Raw genomic sequence first — 13,797 nt, 5'->3', positions numbered from 1 at the left:
TTTCGTATATTCCTTTTAGACAATAAATTAAAATTAAAATAATCGCACCTGCTCTATCTCAAAAAGATTTCTACAGTGTAGTGTACTACGTTTAAAACAAATGATATCAAAATTATAGAAAAGTCTACCAGCTCTAACTCAAAATATGGACAATTTTATGTTAAGGGGGTTTATAAATAGCAGTTTGACAGCTTCAGACATACTAATTTTTTACCTTTTCTAACTGGACCAAATCACTACTTTACATAAAATTTTTTTTAATATGTACTTTGATCCCCCTACTTAATATTTCATGCGTAAAATATAAAGAAATAAATTTGAAAGTTAAACACTGTCAACACTAGGGACTATATTTGTAGACAACGAAAATCAAAGGACGATAACTGTGTCCTCGGACCTACTGTTATTGTAAAAGACACACGATACATTAAAACATGATTTAATTTGTTAGCTTTTTCGTATTGTATGGAAACAAATGATGTTTTAGTTGTTTTCATCATAATTCAAACAAGTACTACCGTTGTATACAAATCTACTTCAGCTCTTTTATACTTAATCTTTATGCATAATTGACCATTGTATTACAAACAAAGAAAGTAACCGTTTTATTTCCGGATCGGGAATCTGATCATGTTATGTTACACTTTAGTTTTTCACAGTGAAATTCATCATCATCATCATCATCATCATCATCATCATCATCATCAATTTTCTGATTTCAAAAGAGATGTTCAACGCATTATTTAAAAAAATAAATATAATTGTGGTATAATTAATACAAAATCAACAATTATCGAAAAAAAAAAAAACATTTTTAGAATTTCCTATTCTTGTGCTATAATGATTGGCAAACATTTCATATGCAGTAATAAACATGTTTGACTTCATGAACATTAGGGATATCAGGTTTAGAAATAACCTATTTCATTTTACTGTATTACATGGTCTGACAGGAGTAACAATAATGACCAACTCGACAATGGAACCAACAGAATCAATTAACACTGATCAATGTTTGACACGTGGGTTAATTTAGCTTTTAAATTGTTTATTAAACTAACAGAAATTATCAATGTGTGTATTTTTTAGAAAAGACGTGTGTAGTCTTCCACGACAAATAAAGAGTAATTTAATTTTAATTTAATTCTTTATTCACTTAAAGAGTATTGCCAACAACCAAAGGTTACGTGTGGGTCCACATTTTGGTGTTTGAAACACAAGAAAGTCATGTTTCAGGTCCTGTAGAAAAAAAAGTGCAAGTGTGTTTGAATTTTGCAAACCCGTTTTCAAGATGTATGAATTAACAAGGTATGGTGCAGAATACACGAACGACGGTGCGGATGATGAAGTAAGAACACAAATGATCTGTATGTGTTGCTTCAGCCTTTTGCTGTCAGGTGACATGTTAAGGAATATCAACTCGCGGACTTCCTGTCCCCGATTTCCGTATCACATATTGTATAATACTTCATTGGACTGTATTCCTTTGAATTGAATGTTCTTAGTATACAGACTATTTACTATCCACTTAATAACGCTTTGATTAAAGTTAATTCCTTTTACCTCAATAACAATACAATGAAAAATAATGACATTTCCAAGATAACGCTCAAAGACATTGATAATGAATTCATATGATATCATATAGATTTCCGGACAACCATTCATTGATATCTCATAAAACATTGTCGGCAACAATTTATTAGTTCTAAATTGGAAAGACAGTTGAAGCAGAAAAAAAAACCAAAACTTTATCAATCGGGACAAATGAATTAGAGTATTGCAAAATTGTTAATCATACCAGATAATCTGCATATTTCTGTAATACGGAACAACAAAACAGAATATAGAAAAATAACTGGCATATTCTTGTTAATGAATTCTTATGATATCATGATATGAATTATACCCTACTTCTGCAGCAAGAAGTCTTCGAAATTGCTCTACTCAAGAAAGTGGAGGCAAGCTTTAGCGAGCATGTTGAGATATAAAATTACCTATCAAGAGTGCAGAAATATTGTAACATACATGTACAAACAAATATAATTTGAATGTATTTATCTCATTTTCGTATTAATAAATGAAAATGTCATTTGTTTGGTAATCAGTCTTCACAACTCTATTATTTAGCTATTTCTGTACGTATTAACAAAATGAACACCATTATTTAACTGTTACAGAGATATGTTAAGCCTTTACAGAATTCTAACAATCGTGATTATAAAGGTAACAGAAGTTTATCTATGTCTATATCTCTTAAGTCAGTTCTGAATAACAAAGATTGTAGTAGTATAATGCAAACGTTGAAATTTAAACTTAACAACCTATGCAAAAGTTTTAAATTCAAATGATCATCGCTGAGGGGGCGAGTAAACCAATATCCATGAAGATGACTTTTGCAAAATGCTTATACAACTGCCTACCAAATATCATTGGCCTACCGTTAGTAATTCCTCTTAACCTGACCATATCGCAAACTTTAACACGCAAACTACGTTTACTAATGTTTCAATATCAATGAAATATGACTGAGAGGACAGGGCAAAATCATCGCCATGGAAATGAGATTTACCAATGCTAATACTATTGCCTACCAGATATCATTATTTTTCCAATGTAGATATTTTAAATCACCTAAACATAAACTTTGACAATTGTTGACGCCACCGACGCCGCCAGAAACAACAGGCTCTAGTTTAGACGAGTCATAAAATAGGGGATTTAACATAGAATCTCCAAAAATGAACTAGTAACAGTTCTTGATGCACTAGTGACATTCGTCGAATTGGTCATTAAATGGTTATAAGTTGCATTCGATTGCTCTAATGCATTCTGACTGGCATCTAAATGTACGGTTAAAGATTGTTAAGTTTTACTAGAGACTTTCACTGTATTCTTTTCGAAGATGACAAAATCTGTGTTGAAGTACAAGAGCCTAAACTATTCTTTTCTGTAAGCGTTTGAATGCGACATTTAAATTTTTTGGGCTGTCTGACAAGGGGTAACACCACATCTATTCAAAATGGGAGTATAACTTGATTTGTAAAAAAATTTTATTCTGATCGGTAAAATTACGTACAAATGTTAGTGGTGGAAGGTGACTTTTTGTGTGTTTTGGAATTTTTTAATATAAAGGTGGGTACATTGAATAATTATATCTTGTATTCTAGTGTAAAAAAAGAACTTCTTTATGATTTAACCAAACAAAACATTACCATATAGAAAAAAGTCGAAAAACTGCTTGTTTTCAAACTCATCAGAAAGATATACTTTATCTTTAAAATAATTTCCTCGTAAATTTACATAAAAAAAAGCCTTTTCGGTATTATTGTGGATGGTACCTTTAATCTAGATAGTAAATGAAGATATCATATAATATAATATAATGGAATTTTAATGCGAGAGTTTAGGTAGCTATAAAACTAGGTTTAATCCACCATATTCTACATATGGAAATGCCTATACCAAGTCAGGAATATGACAGTTGTTTTCCATTCGTTTGATGTGTTTGAGCTTCTGATTTTGCCATTTGATAAGGGACTTTTCGATTTGAATTTTCCTTGGAGTTCGGTATTTTTGTTATTTTACTTTATATTACTCATGGCTATCAAGTCTCTTTTCCAATCTGCGACTTAATTTTTCCTGTGTCAAAAAATGTTTGTGCCAGGGATGTTTTGCTGATTTAATCTTCTGACAGAAAATTGGTGATTCAGTTTACGTCGTGGTCAAATTTAATCATCACATGCTTTTGTTACTGATCAACAGCAAAATCAACTATAGGTCGGATTAAATGTTTTGATTATTGAATAGAAATACTTACGCAACGTCGATTTCTGCAATTCTCTGTTGATTCAGCAATACTAATTCTCGTGTGACGTCATAAAGAGGTATGTCCGACAAGAATACATTCATTTCCATTAACTCTGTTAGGCTTGAAATTCTCGGAGAACTGATAAATATCATATGTTTTATATCTTCTAACCATATCATCTGCCCTTAAATGAATAAATTAATCATGAATATACTTGCATTGAAAAAAATGTTTTTGAAGCAAACAAGTTAAGGAATTGTCCTTCGAGTCTGGTTCAGCTCAATACTTTTGTCAGTAAATCCGTGCAAAGGTTAGCATTAACAATATATTAGACTAGTTAACAGACATCAGTTGTATTTCCCTAACGCCACTTTGAAATGTACATAATATAGAAATCAACACTGCAAGCCATCTCGTTTTGACGTTATAATGAAAAATGTGTCGAAGTTTCACATCAGCTATATCTCAGACGAGTTTGAACATTAGGACTAATCAATTTAGGAACTTCTGTCACTTGTGTACTGTGTCAAAACTGTTTGTTGACTTCTACGTCTCTTTTTAATTTCTATCATCCTTGGGGCTGTTTCATTGGAATATAAACCATATCTTATTTTATTGAAATGGGTATTTTGTTTAGTCTTGTCTAAAACTCAGGCTTTAAAGGACACTGCTAAAACAACGACACTGTATACAAGTTTAAATTTCATTAACAGCTAAATTTCGTTTTACAAGAGACTAATCTTGCATTTTGTGACGTAAATTACAAATGTACCAAGTCAGGAATATGACAGTTGTTTTCCATTCATTTGAGTTTTTGATTTTGCCATTTGATAAGGGACTTTCCGTCTTGAATTTTCCTTGGAGTTCGGTATTTTTGTTATTTCACTTTTTTATTTCAAAGTGAAATACTTATGAATGACAGGAGTAGGACAGTTGAACAGGGAAGTCAAATATACACACTACATGTAATTTAAAAAAATGTATGTTCTAAAATCATGTCAGTACCGAAACACTGATTAATGATCTAATCACACCCCAGAAACTAACAGGCCACCGATAATGATATCGACCAAGTGCTAGTAAATGAAAATATCATCTTATAAAATGTGTGTGGAGGAAGTGCCTTTCTGGATTTACTTCATGACGAACGCCCATACCTAAAGAATTGAAAGCCATGGATATATAAATGAGAAGACAGGTGGAGAGCTATATAGATATAAGAAGATGTGGTATGAGTGCCAATGAGACAACTCTCAATCCAAGTCACAATTTGTAAAAGTAAACCATTATAGGTCAAAGTACGGCCTTCAATATGACAAAAAAAAAATGGAAAAAGAATAGCTAAATTTATCGTAGGTCAACTTTGCTTGAGTGAGTTGGAACCCTAGTTTCTTAATAACTTCTTAAATTTTAACAGCGAATCTAAAAACATATATACGCTGTAAAATCATGTCAGTACTGTAGCAATGACTACTGAGCTGATAATACACTTGGGAACTTCCAGTCTCCAAGCAGTTGTATCGACCCAGTTTTATTAAATGAAAGCAACGCTTTATAAAATTCATGAGTCCGAAGTGCTTTTCTGGATGTACCTTCATCAGGAACGATTAAACCTAAACAATTGAAAGCCAGGGATATATTAAAACAGAGATTATGTTAAGCTATATATCTGACCATAAGGGACCAAAAACAAATAGTCAAATTTTTCTAAGGTCTATTTTGCCTCAGAGAGTTTGAACCCCAGTTTCTTAAAAAATTCTTAATTTTCCAATGAAGAATTTAATAAGGGTATTTTATAAAATCAAGCACCGACCACTGAGCCGCTGATACCCTCGGAGAGTTGACCGTAGACAATTGTTTGCTGTTTCTTAGGCTCTCTTGTTTTTATACTTTCAAAGGTTTTATATGTTTTGTCAAGAACATGACCGATGAAGGTTAGTCTCTTGTATCCAAAGAAGGTTTTTTCCAGCGTACCCGAGGGAGATAGATGCAGCGTAATCGATAGAAGTCATTCTAGCGTACCCAATGTAGGTGATTCTAGCGTACTTGACGAAGGTCATTCCAGCGTATCCGATGAAGGTTACTCCAGCGTACAAGATGAAGTTATTCTTCTAGGACGTTTTTGTTTTTTACTCTAAAATTTTTATTTGTTTTGATTTCCAAGTACATAGTGAAATTTATTTTAGAACAAATATATAGTATGCACGGAAGCCATATTTGCCTCTACAACATTTAGTGTACAATTAAAAAAAAAGGAGTGTTTTTGCTCAAAGACAAGCAATGATACCAGTTGACCTATACTTTTAAGATATAATTAAATACTCCCCCTATGCAGAACATGAAACATGTTATCCAAGCACACATGATTCTTGAACACAATATAATATACCTTAGAACTACTACCTTTTAATGTGAATCTATGTCCATTTTTACGGATACGCACTCCTAGCATAAATACAGAATTTATAAAAGTTCGGATATTTTCTATTGTGAACTTCATTATTGGATGTATAATGTCAAATAATTCTGACATTTTCATTCCAACACAAATTGGACAGTTCAACACTCTTTGAATCATTCGTCCGCACTGTTGAATTTCTAGACGTTCATTAAAAATGATATGATATGGAAAAGCATGACAAAATTGATCAGCACTAATCTGGAATCCTTCCCGAACTGCTGGTTTGAAAACTTCCAAATTTCGAACTGATAATTGCTTTTTTTGGTCTTTGACATCCACTAATTGTACTTTAAATATCACATGTTCTTGAGTTTTTCCTCCTTCAATAATATGTTGTGATTTACTCAGAAACTTAACCGAGGCAGCCTGGTGATACAAATCTCGGGCGACAGCTTTTACTAATCCTATAATGAGAATTTAATTGAAATATACATTAATTAAGCTCATACTAATAATTTTTTGCGATACATGTACTGATTTTGTCTTGGATGGGTACCCCATACCCTTTGGTTTTTCTATTAATAAACAATGTTCCTATAATATGCTAATATTACATTGTATAAGTCGACCGTTAAAGCAAACAAAAAAAAAAGAAGAGTTTTTTCAGATGTGTGTGGAACTTACATAACATCGTACATATATTTATCAATGCAATGTAAAAATCATAATTTTCAAATTTGAATACGATTGGCTGATTTACTAAAAACACATGTTTGCGTTTCGTATTGGTTATTGTCGATTTAGTTCAAACCGCAATCACCCAGTGCATATTTTGTTTCTATTGAGACAGCTTGGGATAACATAGCATTTCTCATTGTTATATAGATATAAGAAGATGTGGTATGAGTGCCAATGAGACAACTCACCATCCAAGTCAAAATTTGTAAAAGTAAACCATTATAGGGAAAAGTATGGTCTTTAACACGGAGCATTGGCTCACATCGAACAGCAAGCTATAAAGGGCCCCAACAGATAGTGTAAAACCATTCAAACAGGAAAACCAACGGTCTAATCTATATAAAAAAACGAGAAACGAAAACACTTATGAACCACATCAACAAAACAATATGCTTGAACAAAAATAACAGCCATTTGCAATTACTTTCAACAAGGGTAAATGAAAATAATTTTGTTGTTAGGTATACGTGTATAGTTCAAATAGAGAAAGGAAATATTTTAACGAAATAAATAATTTTGATGTTCATAGTACGAAGAAGTGAAAATTTATAGTATGAACATATGCACGTGTTTAAATGAAATTTAACGCTATATGCATGCCTTAAACACTTATCATTGTAAAATGTCTAGCGAGTATAATTTCTATTAATATCCTCGTGTCTGTTTCGAATTAAGATTAGAAAAAAGGTTTTATTGGGAATTTTGGAATGTTTTATCGATGCATGTACGTTCTCAGAAAATATAATGAGAGTAAATATTTACAGAAATGTGTTCACACTATAAACGAACTGTTTCAATGAAAACCTTAAAGCATAATTTAACGTATTTATTTTCAATTTCTAGAAACAGTATCTTAATTTAAAAGATAAGTTCATGGAAAGGACATAAAAATATTCTGAGACTAATCAGAGTCCAACTGTACCATTTCAAGGAAGGAGTCCACACAGCCTAATGACATCGATCGCATTAATCATGTCAACTTACATAAATTCGTTATTTTTTCTAGCTTTATATAATCCCCAATCTCGCATATTACAAAGCTTAACATTTGATTACATGCACAAAATATATCGTTTATGGCATGACTATAATCAACTGGTAAAGCTTCAAATATTGTAAAGTCGATATTGTAAATTGGAAGAAGAAACAAAACATGGCAATTTTGCATTATTAATTGGGACATCAATCTCTTGATACACTATAAAACTGATTGATAATTTTTTTAAAGAATGAAATGCAGACAAGATAACTTAAAGAGATATAAGAAGATGTGGTATGAGTGCCAATGAGACAACTCACCATCCAAGTCAAAATTTATAAAAGTAAACCATTATAGGTCAAAGTACAGTCTTCAACACGGAGCCTTTGCTCACACCGAACAGCAAGCTATAAAGAGTCCCAAAAATTACTAGTGTAAAACCATTTAAGGTAGATAGGGTGTCTTCCTCCATCTTGGATTTTGAAATACCATAAAACAATCGGTCTAAATCATTAAGAAAATGTGCAAATTTTGAGAGTAGTAGGTAATTCATGTGTAAGAATTTTCATTTCAATACAGAAAATGACATGTTTTATCATATTTATGGTTGTATTTTACAAAAAAACAGAAAACTTTTGTTTTATTCAATTTTTTCCAACTTTGCCACATAAGGGGAGGCAACTCAAATGTAAGGGCAGATAATTCAGATAAAGTTATTTTTACAATAGAATGTGTTAGGAATTTCCCTATTTTATTATGTAGCATGAAAACGGGTCCGGTGACCCCATTTTTTCTTTTTCTTATCTTAAAGCATAATATTTGAGCTATCTTCTCATATTTTATCTCAAAATTCTATGGTGTAGTTTTCGTTTTATGGCAGAAAATTGGGTTTTCCATGCATAATCTATACAAAATCTGTCAATTTTGCACAACCTGTAGCGTGAAAATAAGCCCCGTGACCCATTCTTTTTATTATTTTTTTTAAAAAAGCATGATATAAACTACATTTTGGCAAATTATTAAAAAATTCTATGGATTGTAATTTAGACACCCCATCTACCTTAAAGATTTTATTACAATCTTTTAAGAAAAAAGATTCTTTCGTTTATATGGTTTCCTCTAGGGTCTGATATAGCATGATGAGATCTTAAGGTAATTTTCAGAAAAAAATGGTGTGTTTCTAAATCTTATTGCGAAAGCAGAAACATGCTATTGCAAAATGAACATTATATATTACACACACAACATAAAACATGGATACACATCAGAGAACAAAAAGTAAAATACTTTGACAATGTACATTCTTGAAACTATATGAGATCTTTTATTCTATGCAGTTTTTATATAATTACACAATTTGATAATGACAGACTTACTACACGCTTGAAGTATATATACAAGATTATGATTATTAGGCTAAGAACAATAATACTTAGGTAAAAATATGGTCGCACAGTTTCAATGTTAATGTGTAAGTATCACACATAATTTTTTTTTAATGTCGCTGTATTTTTGTTTAATCAGACGAAAGAAACGCCGATTTAATCATGTTGCCTACTGGTTTTCTATTTTATTTTATCATTACTAAGTTGGGTTTTTCGAATCTTTGGTTCGTCTTCATCCTTTTTTATTTCAGATTCTGATTTAACTTTTGATAACTAAAGCTTTCTCAAACTAATTAACATTTAAAGCAAAGTTTTAAGCAAAACAAATAATTTCAAGAGAAACGAAAAGTGGGACTTATAGTTATTGCTTACTCTAATGCGACTAAAATGAAATGAAATGTGATTGTATAATCAACGTGTACCCATTATAAAGGGAATAGACATGTACTGATTGTATCATTGTGATTAAGGTAGCACAATACAAAAGCAACTACATTTTATCAAAATTTCATTTTCAGATGTTTTTGTTACTTTTTAATATTACAAAACCTCAGAAGAAAAATAAGTTTCCATATCTTGCACTATTAATGAGTTTTGATGATAATTAGTTTTATAAACAAATGCACGTGTCTGATACAAATAAGAACATGTGGGCAGTACTTAGTGGTTAATCAATAGAATCATTTGATAGTTTTATGACCACTGACCAGCTATAAAAATAACAGTCATAGAAAAGAGGTTGAATTCGGGGTTTATAGAAAAAAGTAGATAAAGAAATTCAAATAAAAATACATTTCTATATTGGAGCTGCCAGCAGAAAAAAAAAATATAATTTGGAGCTATAGAGGGAATCAAATATAAATGTACAAATATTAAACAATTATAATTGTACAACAATGAATGTTGCTAATGTTAATGCTGATGGTTATTTCAGATTTTCTTGAGGAGAATGTATAAATATGAATTCTTATAAAAGTAAACACAAATTAAATATTTCGTTTTCAAAACTACCAAAAAAAAAAAAGAAAGAAACTTCTACTTTGTGCAAAACTACATATTTTTATTGTATACAATTATAATTCTAGAAATCCCCCTTAGGAATCATCTTAAATAACCAACTGATGATTTTATGTACACATGCATAACTTACGTTTTGGGAAAGTGTTAAAAACAAAAATATATTGTTACATGTACTAATTGAATAAAAAATCCATATTGAAAAAAAACAAATGCAATGTGTAATTAAACTTTTGAGATCATCAATGGTTGATGTTTATCAAGGTGGGCGGAGTTTTGACCATATCAGTAGCAACTGTCTTACAGCAAGGTCAATAATGATATAACTTCTCCCGCCAGATCTGGTTTTTGATGCATAGGATGTGCATTTTTTTTTATATATTTAGAATTGCTGAAATTGAATACTTTCTTACTGGTCAAACCCTAATTGATTTATGATTAAAGTCCAATCCTGAAGTATCCCCATGGTAGATATGTGGATGATATTGAAGTTAATGAGGTTTAAATAGGAAAATCCTTATTTCTTCAATTGTGAAACATACATTTTTGTCATGAAAATGTAGTTTTAATTGAAATTAACTCCTAGACGGCTGTCCCTATATGTCTGATTTTACCACATGTTGTTTCTTGACCAGTTATCTTCAAAACCGTGTCTTAGATTCCCCAAAACATCACTAGAACAAATTTTATACCCAATTAAATTGAGTGATTTCTTATGAAATAAGGTTGCAAAATTAATTGAAGGGTTATGAGAGAATGAAATACAATAGGAAAAATCTGGGACACGGTTTTGGAGGTCAAACTGTGTTACACAAGAATCTATCAAAACAAAAATTTTGGGATGCTATGAATAACAAAGAAGCTAATTTCATTCAAATGTGGACATCAGAATCTAGCAACTAATTACATAATAATCAATTATGTTATAGTTATGTAATAATTAAATTATCCCCATTTAAAAGATTAATCTTTCTTCTTTCTTTTGGTTCCTCATTTATGAACTTTAGAGCTAGAGGAAAGAAATTACATCAGTTTAAAGTTGTCTGATTGGGGCTCAAACAATCTTTGTATTGTACTACCTTAATTGATTGTTTCTTACTAAGCTCCCAGTGCTAAAAGAGGGACGAAAGATACCAGAGGGACAGTCAAACTCATAGATCGAAAACAAACTGACAACGCCATAGCCAAAAATAAAAAGACAAACAGACAAATAATAGTACACATGACACAACATAGAAAACTAAAGACTAAGCAACACGAACCCCACCAAAAACTGGGGGTGATCTCAGGTACTCCGGAAGGGTAAGCAGATCCTGCTCCACATGTGGCACCTGTCGTGTTGCTTATGTTATTACAAATCCGGTAAATAGTCTAATTCGGTAGGTCACATTCGTGAAAAGGGAAGGGTATTGTAGTTACAACATAAGGAACATATCCGATATCATCTGTGAAACGGTTATTCCATAACGGTCAACCAACTCGTGATGACGTCCGTAAAATTTACGAAGGGATGATTTCAACTTCACCATTTGGAACTCTTGGTTTTATAGCTTCCTTGTGTGCAGCAATCCTCTATCAAGGAAATCATGATAGGAAATACAAGCCCGTGAATATCGTATCTATTGGGAGATATATACTCCGTATGCAGGCGCTGCTGGAATGTTGCTACATGGAAATGGAAAGTTCACAATTGGGAAGATGAAATCATCTCTTTTGTCGTAAAGTTTTGTTTTCAACCGACCCTCATTGTCAATTTCTAGATGTAAGTCAAGATATGAGACAGACTTAACTGTATCTGTAGTATCCTTTATCTCTAGTTCGATGGGATAGATGCGTTCAACATAGTCACCAAATTTTGTATTATTTAGTGAGAGAACATCATCTATATAGCGGAACGTAAAGTTAAAGGATATTGCTAACTTCTTATCTTTCTTCCTAAGAAGTTCCTGTATGAAATCAGCCTCATAATAATAAAGAAACAAGTCGGCAAGAAGAGGGGCACAATTGGTTCCCATTGGAATTCCAACAGTCTGTTGAAAAACACGTCTTCCAAACGTAACAAATTTGTTGTCAATCAAGAAATCAAGCATCTTGATAATGTCAGTTTGTGTGGTAGTGTTTAGAACAAATAAAAGCTTTATTTCTCTCATTCCACCTTTATTGGCTACATGTTCATCCATAAACATTGAACAAAGGCTTTCACTTGACTGTGTGTTTTAATCCACTGCACATAGAATTGTGATCGAATTTGATTAAGTGTATGCATATGACCCGATGACTGGCATATATTGACATGTTTTGCCTCATTATCCATGGTTTCAGTAGTATGCAAATTTAATTAATCATATTGCATGTTAATCTGTTTTGCATAGATTAGATCATTTGGTTCTATTTTATATGAGGAAATGATCCCAATATCTTAATGAATGCAAAAGTACGTCAGTGAAAATGGAATGGAACCAGTTCTTCCCTAAACAGTATGCCAGATCAATCTCGGACTAGGTAGTAAAGTGTATTATTTTAGTAAAGTAGGCTATATTCCTTGTGGGATGGTTTAATGAACGACGCTAAAAATAGGAGACGGACTTGGTCGGATTGTGTAATAGGAACATAGATTTATTCTGCAATATTGGAGTAACTTACATATGATAATGATACTATACAGTACTACAATGACCCGGATCTGAATGTGTAGTGTTAAAATAACTTACCTAAGACAATAGGATATAGTCCTGGCCTTATCGTGTAGTAGTGAAGCGTAACAGAACCATCAGTTTCTCTTTCACACCTTAAAAAGTAGTTTAAATAATGTCAAGTACAATCAACAATACTTTTTTCCCATGTTTACAGTTGGGTCACGCTATTCTAACACTACAATTATATATGCAATCGTTTTAACGTCACTTATCATGTCATATCAATGGAGAAATATGAAAAAAAAATAAAAATAAGGAGATTTGGATGGTCGCCAATGAGACATCTACCCGCCACTATGTTTATGATCGTTAAAGTTCATCTTCTTTTGTTGTAGCTCCATTTCTTCGTAAATAATGGTATAAACTTTCATTTATATTTTTTGTTTTCCAGCTGACATACTCAAAATATCACTAAAATTGATTTAGAATAAAAATTTAGATAGTTGAAGGAGCATTAGCTGTTTCATGTTCACCGATTTGACTCAAATTCTCATATTTGATTTATAACATACTAAAACGTATATCTTAATTATAAAAAGTCTGAAATAAACAATTTACAATGCATGGGCTCGATAATATGTATCAGCATTTCGTGTGTATTTTAGTCTAGACGCCATCCAATTAACCATCACGGTGACCTCCTCCGAAGACAGCCGACGGTCATATAACCCGATATAAACATAAATATAGATATAAATATATAGCAAACTCGTGCAATTGGATTTTTCTAGGTCTGTTTGATTTCATATTATAGGTTAAGATATATGTTA

At 31.7% G+C, this 13,797-nt stretch overlaps 1 protein-coding gene across 3 annotated transcripts in view; it reads right to left on the bottom strand.

The window, feature by feature from the left end:
* LOC127735183 (guanylate cyclase soluble subunit beta-2-like) overlaps positions 1 to 13,797 on the bottom strand; it is a 109,997-nt gene that overhangs the window by 26,998 nt on the left and 69,202 nt on the right. For all 3 annotated transcript variants that reach the window (XM_052245466.1, XM_052245390.1, XM_052245327.1), the window contains exons 5-7: positions 13,043 to 13,119; positions 6,215 to 6,676; positions 3,821 to 3,995 (exon numbers count right to left, since the gene is read on the bottom strand). In XM_052245466.1, coding sequence (XP_052101426.1) covers positions 3,821 to 3,995; positions 6,215 to 6,676; positions 13,043 to 13,119 — 714 coding nt within the window. The remainder of the gene's footprint in view (positions 1 to 3,820; positions 3,996 to 6,214; positions 6,677 to 13,042; positions 13,120 to 13,797) is intronic.

The sequence above is a fragment of the Mytilus californianus genome, unplaced genomic scaffold, assembly GCF_021869535.1.
Source record: "Mytilus californianus isolate M0D057914Y unplaced genomic scaffold, xbMytCali1.0.p SCAF_1, whole genome shotgun sequence".
Taxonomy (NCBI): Eukaryota; Metazoa; Mollusca; class Bivalvia; order Mytilida; family Mytilidae; genus Mytilus; species Mytilus californianus.
Note: the sequence above shows the minus strand (reverse complement) of the source record. Positions and strands in the feature narration are given on the sequence as shown.